This window comes from Rattus norvegicus, chromosome X, assembly GCF_036323735.1.
Source record: "Rattus norvegicus strain BN/NHsdMcwi chromosome X, GRCr8, whole genome shotgun sequence".
Classification (NCBI taxonomy): domain Eukaryota; kingdom Metazoa; phylum Chordata; class Mammalia; order Rodentia; family Muridae; genus Rattus; species Rattus norvegicus.
Window position 1 is genome coordinate 140,708,140 of NC_086039.1, and position 10,913 is coordinate 140,719,052.

At 41.3% G+C, this 10,913-nt stretch overlaps 1 protein-coding gene across 1 annotated transcript; it reads left to right on the forward strand.

Moving 5' to 3' along the window:
• Window positions 1-1,336: 1,336 nt before the first annotated feature.
• On the forward strand, window positions 1,337-6,460 carry LOC120099250 (U1 small nuclear ribonucleoprotein C-like). The gene has a single exon (XM_039100332.2). The coding sequence runs from the start codon at window positions 5,854-5,856 to the stop codon at window positions 6,331-6,333; it is 480 nt and encodes a 159-aa protein (XP_038956260.1). The 5' UTR covers window positions 1,337-5,853; the 3' UTR covers window positions 6,334-6,460.
• The last annotated feature ends 4,453 nt before the right edge of the window (window positions 6,461-10,913 follow it).

Sequence of the window (10,913 nt, forward strand, 5' to 3'; positions counted from 1 at the left end):
AACAAGTCATATCTGCACAATTGTAAGAAATACTCTATTGCTGCCTTTGCCATTGCTGTGACAACATTTTACAATACAGCTCATAAATGCAGAAGGGACTATACATTACAAAAACTGTAGAAGCTTCCCACAGTGAAATTAGGATATGTAAGAAAGGAGAAAGGAAAAAGTTGAAATCACCTATTGTGCTATTACCTGGAGATAAATAACTTAAGTGTTTTGCTCTTGTTTCTGCTTTTGTTTTTGTGTGTGTGTGTGTGTGTGTGTGTGTGTGTGTGTGTGTGTGTGTTATGTGCAGGTTATTTAATGGGAACATAACATTACAGCTGCCTTAGAACCTGTTTTCAGTGAACAACCCCTCCATAACATGTTTGACTGCCTTGAAGTTTACTATAGGTAGGCAGGGTGAAAGGATCGAGACTCACTAAGAGTCAATGCTCTAGGCAAGTGAGTTTCTGGATTGTGCTCACTAAAGTTGTACAACTCACTACAAATGTCATTGACAACATCCTATGGGATGTGATCCTGAACTGAATATGAAAACGATTGTGAGTTGAGCATGAGCATTCTTTTCTCTCTTTTTCCTGACTGTGGCTGCTGTGCTTTCCCCACCATAACAAGTCATGCTCTTCAACCTATGAGCCAAACAAACAAACAAACAAACAAAGAAGCAGAAAGACATGCAAACCTTGGGTTTCTAGGTTGATTTCATCATGTACTGTGCTACAGCAACAAGAAAAGTAGCCAATGGTGGATGCCCTAAGTGTATAATCTTAATTTTAATGATTGCATAGTATTCTATCTTAAGGAATTTTGAATTATTATTACCGTAGGACATATGAGTTTCTCCACATTTTTCCCATCTGATAAACAATGTTGAAGAGCATATATTTTAGCCAACTCTTTTTAATAAAAGTTTTATTTCTTAATTATCAGTGTGTGTGCACATGTGTCACAGTGCAGATCAGAGGACAACTTTCAGGAGTTGGGTCATCTCCTTCCCCTATGGCAGCAGTTCTTAGCCTGTGGGTTGTGACCTCTTTGTCGGAAGTTGAAGGACCCTTTCATAGGGATCTTCCTAAGGCCACTGGAAGACACACACACATACACACATAATTTTTATATAGTATATAATATACATGTATATATTATATATGTAAAACAATTCATAACAGTAGCAAAGTTACAGTTATGAAATAGCTGTAATAATTTTATGATTGGGGGTCACCACGACATTAGGAACTCTATTCAAGGGTTGCAGCATTAGGAAGGTTGAGAGCCACTGATCTATGGATTCCTGGGATTGACCTTAGGCTGTCAGTCTTGTGCAGTGGGCACTTTTCCCACAGCTAATTTTTGCAGGCATTTTTCCTGTACAATTATTGAAAAAAGTTAATCATCAATCAACTAACATTTTGAGACTTTTCTCCAAATTTCCTCAATGTGTTGCCTTTCTTTTATTCAAAGTGGAGTTGAGTGATAGAATGTATAACTGAGTGAAAGGAAAGATTGGAACTATGGCCATTCTCATAAGTCTCAATAAGAAGTATGTGTGGGCATGAAGGGGTGACATTCTAATCTACTACAACTCTTCCATTAAATTAGAAGCCTGTACTGCACCTGTGTCAGGTAGAGTGCTGCGCACTTGAATGACAATTCTTTGCAAAAGCAACTGTTAAAAAGTCTAGGCTACAGGAGGCACTACCACAGTTTGGATTCAGGTTGAATGGAAGCTTTCTTCAGTAAAAGTAGGGACTGAAGAAAAGGAAAAAGAAAAGCATCAAGGTGAACAGCAAACCTCAATATGGTTTAGACTGAAATAATATGTGCCTCACAAGGAGACACACATCCAAAGCTACTGTCCCCAGCCAGCATCTAGGATCTGTGAAAAGATTCTCCTGTGAGTAGCAAAAGAGGCAATGAAGAGAGATCATTGTGGAGCCTGGGACAGGAGATACAGGAAGCTTCCATGTTCTACGTAACCTTATGCCCTTTCACCTTCAAGAAACTGTATACAAGTAGCCTCTGTTAGCTTCCCTGCAAATGACACCTGAACAGTAATGTGACCCTCTAAGAGTGGTCATGTATACCTTAGAGCACAAAGGTATACAAGGTGGCCATTTGCTTTGATTTTATTATATTTGAGGATAGGGTAATAGTGTAATAAACTACTAAGTTTATAGAACTATAACTGAGGTGAATCACGCCACAGGTAGAGTTTGTCCCAGCTGTAGTCTACACTCCTCTTTGAATCAAGGGAATACAGACTCTACAAGGTGACTGGGAGTGGAGAGGTATGAGGTTTTTCTTTAATTTTGAGATTCTGAAGATATATCTGCACATGATTTGATCATAAATACAGAGTACACCAAAAGCTCAGTGTTTCTCCATGGGAGCCATTTGAAATTTCACTTGTGGAGAAAAGGTTTCCCCTTTATACTAGAACTAATGTTTTTCTTAATAGAAAAACAAAAATAAAAGTCAATAGAAAAATGAATACATGAGAGTTAGAGGTGAGGTTCTTTCTATGGGGAAAAAGCTTTGTCCTCCGGGCAAGATAAGTTTAACAATGAGAGGGTTGGGAGTTGATGATGCAGATGGGTTTGCAGCTGGAACAACAGGCCCTGGGTCCCACAAAAACATGGTCGGCTGGAAGGTTGAAATAAAAAGGCAGAAGGGTACACAGCAAAGGCAATAAAACAATAGTGGAAAGACTCTTGGCTCTCAAAGATAGGAAATTGGCAGCATGGGGGAAGGGGAGTAGCCAGCTTCATATACCAACTACTGAACAAATGTTGTTAAATATTGCTTGCTGTGAATTAAACTTCCCAATATAGCTCTGTGCCAAAAATGTTCAACAAGATATGGTGCATGTGCAAAAAGCACTACTTGATTTAATGTCACAAACACATACTATGTAAAGAGCAAAGCTCATAAAATTCATACCGTGGATATTTTGTGGCAGCCAAAGTCAGCTGAAGGAGGTGTGGGTGGTGCTATTCAAGGGGTTCATGGGCATATGTGGGGGTGGCATGAACACAAAGCTTAGGTTCCAACTAAGAAAGATAGGTCAGATATCCTTCTAAGATTTAGTAAATTAAGTAACGTTTGTTATCTATTGTATACTACGTCTTGTCCTGGGTCCCATATTTACATCCGTGAACATGCCCCTCAAGAGCTTACACAATTAGTAAAATGTTCCAATAACAGTAGAGTGTTAGAAGTATTAATAGAAGTTCACCCAGAGGCTGGGAAGGTGGATCAGATTTAAGGGTTTTCATTCTTCTTGCCAAGAACCTGACTTCAGTTCTGAGCACCCATAAGGCAGCCCACAGCCTTCTGTAACTCTAGTTACAGAGAATCTGACATCCTTTTCCGGCGTCTGTGGGCACTGAATGAATACAGTGCACCTATACTTACATAGTTACATGCAAAACACTCATACGCACACACAAACAACAATTGTTTTAAAAGAGGTCCACTCAGGTGTTCGGGTGGGTTAATCCAGCCTAGGTTTAACAGGGTGGGCAAAGTATGAAAGCATCTGTGACTGTGAGTTGAATGAAGCGGTAATGTAAGCCAGTGTGGGAAGAATTAACTTGGATAGTCATCAGGAGGCATGTGAGCTGGTGTTTATTCAGAAAAAATATATTGTAGCTTCTGATAGCACATGAGGAAATGTGGCCTCTAATAAGGCTACAGAGATAGATGAATATATTTTTCTCTTCCTTCGCCTTTGATGAGAATTGTTATGTTGTAGGGGAGCTGATTGGTCTTTGCTGACTGGGAAGGAAACACTTTGGATGCTCATGAGATAGTGTGTCTTACCATCATGGGCACCCACATAGTTGCTATCTCTCCTGAGAATTGCTGTCAGTAGCAAGAAAAACTTTAGTGATGCCATGGATTTTAAACACATAGTCACAAAACCACTGTGCTGGCAGAATATAGTGGAATGGTTAATAGCATTTTTCTTTTATGTATGTACTCGCAAGAAAGCACGCAGGGTAAATCTTCGACTGTCGAATTTACAATCTAGCTCCCATCAGTGGAATGCTGGTGGTCAGGAAAACTCCCAGTGAAGACTTCTTGGAATGCAGGGGCATTGACCTTTGCCATGCTTGTTCTAAGCCTAGGTGTTGGCTCCCCTGGGGCATCTCAGGGTTAAGAGATTTTCAGAAAGTGCTTCCTTGTGCACATCAGAACTGCAAATGTCTGCATTATTAGTGTCATTTTGTTTGTTCAACTCACAGGAACATCTGTGTGGGGGGTTGCTGTGGTGAAGCTCGTGTTGGATCCTGAAGCAGTAAGATATGTGTGTGTGTGTGTGTGTGTGTGTGTGTGTGTGTGTGTGTGTGTGTGTGGTGAAAGACAGATTGCTAAAAACACCAAATGGTTCATAGAAACCCTTCTATTCTCTCTGAGCCCACGACGGATGTCACTTAATCTTCGTATCCTGTTCCCTAATTGATGACCTAGTTACCCTCTTATGGTGTTTGGAATCTCTGAAGGGTAACATACAGAATGTAAACAAACAAGCTTTTACGTGCTACAAGTTTGAACTCAATTGAAATTCACGAAAACTACTTATTGCTAATAAGCATTGTGGAAAGAGAGGCTCATTCCAATGGGCCTGAGCACAGTGTGGGCATCTTCTTTGTTCTGTTCCTTACAATGTCAGAAACAAGATTTCTTTAGAGTTTGTGAGGTTCTACCTGCCTTGCTTTCTTCTGCATCTCCAGAATCATTTAGAATATTAACATTTGAGGCCAAAAATCATCAGCAGAAGACTCTCAGTCGTGCTACCTTTCCCTCAGCTGCATGTCTTCTTAGGTGTCCTGCTTCATAGAAAAGGGTTGTGCAAGACCTAGTTAAGATGCCTCTCTTGACACTGCCACAGGAGGCAGAAGATACTTAGTGGGCAGTAAAGAGAGCTCTCAAATAGCTGACAGGAAGTGTATTAGTCAGAGCCCTCTAGAATCTCAGAACTTATGGGTAGTCTGAATAGAGTAAGGGAATTTGTTGATTTACAGTCTTTAGTCCAAGTCCCCAACAATGGTCAGCAGCAGCTATGAATGGAAGTCCAAGGATCTAGCAGTGGCTCAGTCCCACGAGGCAGGCAGGTGAATAAGAGAGGATCTTCCTTCTTCCAATGTCCTTAGGTAGGTCTCCATCAGAAGGTGTGTCCCAGATTAAAGGTGGGTACCACCACACTTAGATCTGGGAGTTGCTTTTTCCCCAGATGACCTTGAACTCAGAGATCTCCTTGCCTTAAGCTCCTGGGATTCATAGCCACTTTGCCTCAAGATCTCCATGCCAAGATCCAGGTCAGAAACTTGTATCTCCCAGCCTCCAGATCAGGATCAAAGGTGAGCCTTCCAATTCTGGATTGTAGTTCATACCAGATACAGTCAAGTTGACAACCAGGAATAGCCACCACAGGAAGGAAGCAGAGACACTGGATTCCACCCTCTGTAAAGAATAGGAAAAGAGAAATTGTGTCCTCCTGGCTTCTTCAGTGCATTTTGTTACCTCATAAGTCTGTCCAGAAGTTGTTCAAAAGTGTCAGTTAACCTGGGCTCTCTAGTGAGACCATGTTTCAAAGAAAATACAAAATAAAACAGCTAGTGAGATAGCTCAATGGGTAAAGTCACTTGCTGGCTGAACTTGACAACCCGAGGAAAGCAAAGCAACAAAATAAACAGCCAGGCACAGTGCTGGGCACGGAATGCCAGCATTCAGGAGGCTGAGGAGGAGAAGCAAGAGTTTGAGGACAGTCTTGTCTAAGTAGTAAGACCCTGTCTCTTAAAATTACACATACACGCCCAGGTAGACAACGGCCTGTGGAACAACATGCTTAAGGTTTACTGGGACGACTGTGATACGTATCTTACCCATGATTCTCCATCTGTGAGGAAGACACACTGCAGTGGTCAGAAACACAAAGAGAATGTGAAAGAGTATTACCAGAAATGGATGGAAGAGCAGGCCCAGAGCCTGACTGACAAAACAACGGCTGTGTTTCAACAAGGAAAGATCCCTCCAGCTCCCTTCTCTGCTCCTCCGCCTGCAGGGGCCATGATCCCACCTCCCCCCAGTCTCCCCGGTCCTCCTCGGCCTGGCGTGATGCCTGTACCCCACATGGGAGGCCCTCCTGTGATGCCAGTGATGGGCTCCCCTCCTCCTGGGATGATGCCTGTGGGACCAGCTCCTGGGATGAGACCACCCATGGGAGGCCACATACCCATGATGCCTAGGTTTCCAATGATAAGACCTCCCGCCCGCCCTATGATGGCGCCCACACAGCCTGGCATGACCCAGCCAGACAGATAAGAGCAGAAATGCTCTTTATCCTTTTGTATTTCTTGTTGTTTCACCAGGAGATCTTGGTGCTGAGCCTGAGTGTTTACTAGGTGCACGACAAGGAACTTCCTTTCCTAACAGAGGGAATGCTTCTGGAGGGAGAAGTGGTACAAAAAAGTGCGGCTTTCACTTACACCGTGAAATGTGAAAAAAAAACTGTCAGCTCTTTAAAAAAATTACACACACACACACACACACACACACACACACACACACAGGCACAGATATCTATTTATCTATATATCTATATCTATATCTATATCTATATCATCTATATCTATATCTATATCTATATCTATATCTATATCTATATCTATATCTATATATATCTGCAGGCACATAATGTGTATATCTGTGTGTTAAATATAGAGTTATTTCCTAGGTATTTTAATCCCAGCATTAGTAGCCCTGATGTAACCCTTTCTGCTCCAGTCTAGCACTCTGTATCTGAAGCACTCATTATCTGGTGTGGCGCTTTGTTTTCATGTTTGTTCCCTAGCTAGACTCTACCCTTATGGGCAGATACCTCATTTAATTAATCTCTATATCCTCACCACATAACACAGAGATATGAAGAGAGTGACAATTCATTAAATGTCCCTAATGAGTGGTTGGGTGAATTGAATAAAATAAAATGTCATTTTCTCCACTCGGTATCAGGAGCTAGGAGTGAGTAAGTGAGATTTTCTTGCACATGATCCTACCACAAAATGTAATATATGTTTAGTTGAATTCAGTAGGCATGGGAGGACTTGTTATGTATGAGGATGGTTTTAGGGATAGTGGGAGGGTGGCACTGAACAAGTGCAAAGTGCATCCACTTATAAAAGCATCTGACATATAAAATAGCAAACACGGAAGCAGAGAAAGATGGTGGGTCTAGGTGGTGAGTATGAGCTAATTCATAATGGTTCAGAGAAAGGAGGGGCACAGAGGAAATCACTGTCAAATAGAGCGGCCGCAACCAGCAGAGGTGTTTGCAAATGCAAGGCAGTAAGTATTTGCAACATTGCTGTTCAGTGCTCCATTCTTGACTTTGGTGTGTTTAGAGAGGTCAGAGTGCACGGTAGTGGTTGGTGGAGCCAACAGAACATTTTCAGTAGAGTATTGTGATGGCTCAGTGGGTAGAGCCTGATGACCTGTGTTCCCTGTATTCCTGAACTTAGCATGCGTGCGCACACACACACACACACACACACACACACACACACACACACAGAGAGACAGAGAGACAGAGAGACAGAGAGACAGAGAAATAGACAAACAAGTAAATAGGATAGATGATAGATAAATAGATAGATGGATGGATAGATATAGATAGAAGATAGATAAATTTTTAAAAACAATTTAGGTTAAGAAAGAACTTTAAAATAAGTAAAAATAAAATTGAAGTGGACATATCCAAAAGGCAATACTATATCACACATTTCTAGAAATGCTTTCAAATCCTTCTGCATTTTGTCTGGGATCAGTCATGGGGTTTTTTGTTTGTTTGTCTGATTTGGTTTTGGATTTTTAAACACTACTCAAACTAAAGCCGAGGCCTGTCCTTTTTCTTTCCCCTCTCTAATTTCTTCGGAGCACTGTTACAGTCTGTCTCTTTACTCACCCTGAGCTATGGCTACTAATTTAGGACAAAACAGACTAGAATCTCAAGAAAGAGAACCCCTTTCTGGGTAATTATAATTAGTAAAGGAATATTATTGTAGATTTTTATGGCACATGGCCTAGATCACGTAGTATCTAACATCTAGAGTTGAATCACAAATATAGAAAGAGATCCAAGATTACTAATGAGCTTCCCGAGTCTGCCGAGAAGCTAACTTGATATCAGGAGAAATTCTATTGCATGGCATCTGTCTGTCATGCTAGCCAAAGAGTTGTATAATGGGCAGTCACAATTGAAAATGACCTTCAGTATGCCCAATTCATTTTTTTGATGTTTCCATTTTTCCCATCTTACATATTGCAACAATAATAGTAGCCATAGAAATAACTCCAATTGTAATTCAAATTTCAGAATGGGAGATTCAAGGTATGGTGACTTTTTCAATTGAATGTCGAGGGTAGATGAGTAAGAAACCTAGGAAGAATGAACAAAGTGAGGGGCATTGTTCAGAAAATCAGACATGGACACAGCATGGGCAAGACAGTTTGTCCTACTCAAACAGGAATTTTTACATAATGAACCAAGAACTCAAGTGGATGATGTCCCATTCAGGAAGAAAAAGTTAACGCTTGCGAACAAAAGCCCAGGACTACCGTATCTTTGAGCAGCTGCCTCTACTTCCTGAGGCTGTGCCTGTGGTGCTCTTGGCTTGGAATTCCCTGCCTGCTGTTCCTTTAACCTGGCTGTGCCACTGACGGAAAGGAAGCTGGCTTTAGCCACTGCATTGACTCTGCTGCTCTTTGTCTATGCCACGTATGTTAGTTATCTCTTTCATGGCTGTGATCAAAACACTGACAACCATTTAAGGGAGGAAGGTTTATCTTGTCTCATGATTTAAAGGTATCATGGTAAGGAAGGCATGGTATCCGGAGTGTGAGGTGGCTGATCCCTTTGTGTCCACCATCAGGACACAGAGAGCGGTGAATGCTGGTTGCTCAGCTGGCTTCCTGTCCAGAACCTCAGCCTCTGGGATGGTGCTACCCATATTCAGTTTGGGTCTTTCCTCCTGAGTTAACACTCCCACAGATTTGCCCAGAGGTCAAGTTGACAATAATGATTAATTACACCATGTCCTGGGATGACTTAACCTTTGTGCTTTAATTTCTGCACAGAGTGTGTTCTACCTCCCAGGATTATCAGGATCATATGAAATGATATAAAATGCTTTGTCAGTTGTGAAAGGCTGATTTGTCTCCCTGAGTTCAAAGAACACTAGAGTGTCTGAAAACTGGTGTCAGGTTCAACCCTATTAAGACTCCTATTTTTCCATTATTTTATGTATTTTTGCACAATGAGTCTCACTGAGCACTCTCTTCTCTCTCTCTCCCCCCCCTCAGCTTTACCTGAAGTATCTCAGGCTGACTTGGCCCATCTCTCTTGCTACTAACTTGAATATGGTCTTCTATTTGCAGGTGGGGGGGGGGGACCAATGGAATACCAAATCTGAAGGAATTCAGTACCCAAAGTCACCAAGCCTGAAATATTTACAGACAAATACACATGCACATGCATGCACACACACACACACACACACACACACACACACACACACACACACCTACTCAGTCTGTAGTCTGTATAATGTTACTTGCATGTATGTATGTTTCAGGGCTGACCATTTAGTATCAAATAACCAACTGATGCACTCTTCCCTGAGGAAGACCATTTCTCCTGCTCTAGAAATACTTTTAAAAGAGAGAGAACATATAGAAGGGATATATAGGAGAGTTTAGAGGGAGGAAAGACGAGAAATGATACAATTTAATTATAATCTCAAAAGCAGAAAAAAAGAGTCACCAAAAAGTAGACAGCATTAAACTCATGGCATTTTGCTTGGTGCACTACCCTTTGCTTGGATTATGAAAGGGAGCAGTGAGATAATTCTGAGGGAGTAGTTTGCTGATGAGATTTCTCAAAATCCAGATGACAGCACTGCTGCCATTTATGGGTATAGAATGATCACAGTTGTTTTGTGATGATGACTCATGGCCTTGCAGTTGGGAGGGCCTGTGTCGTTTGCTGTAGAATAGCTGCTGCTTAATAGAATAATAGCCACCCCCATCCCTTTTGGGCAGAGGTTTCACATTCAGTATTGCAGTTGAACTCACTTTCATCTCACAATCACTTCCTAACTCTGTCCTTTCAGCAAGCTTCCTGAGGGTCTTTTGTCAGTGTTTGACCTCTGTAATTGCCTCCCAGGCATGGCTCAGGTTCTGTTCTCCTCAGCGGAAATTGCCTTGACCTGGCCATGATCATATACCATTTCATCACTGGCACCTGAGATCTTTCCTGTTCTCACCCAGTTCTTGGTGGCATTTGATTCTCTTGGAATGCCTTTTCACTTCATAAGACTTTCATCTTGGGAGCATTATTCTTGATCTGCCTGGGCCAGTATGTTTTGTGCATTCCTCTTCCTCTGTCCATTGGAAAGTCTTCGTCTGCAGGACTGGCCCCTAGTGTTCTATTGTTGTTGTCTGTTCATTCATAGGGCTGTCATCTTCTATTGTGTCTTCAGTTCCATTTCTGGGTATTCAGAATCAAATCCAGTCCACACATCTCACTTCTTCTCATCGAATTAAAACACCAACTTGTAAAGATTGACACCAATGGTTCCAGGCATCTCACGTTCATATAAGTTTCCCTACCTTGTTGTATTTAATACACTTAGCAGGTCTCTCTGGATCTGTAATTTCTATATGGTCATATATATTTCACACTTTTGATAATTTCACAAATTTAAATGCTACTGATTTTAGTCGGCTGTCTCAATTTGTGAAATCAACACTGATAATTGTTTTGGACCCATCAGTGGTGGTTACTAAATTGTAATTCTTTTCCATTTTAAATATAATATTTTATTTATTATTTATATTCATAAATA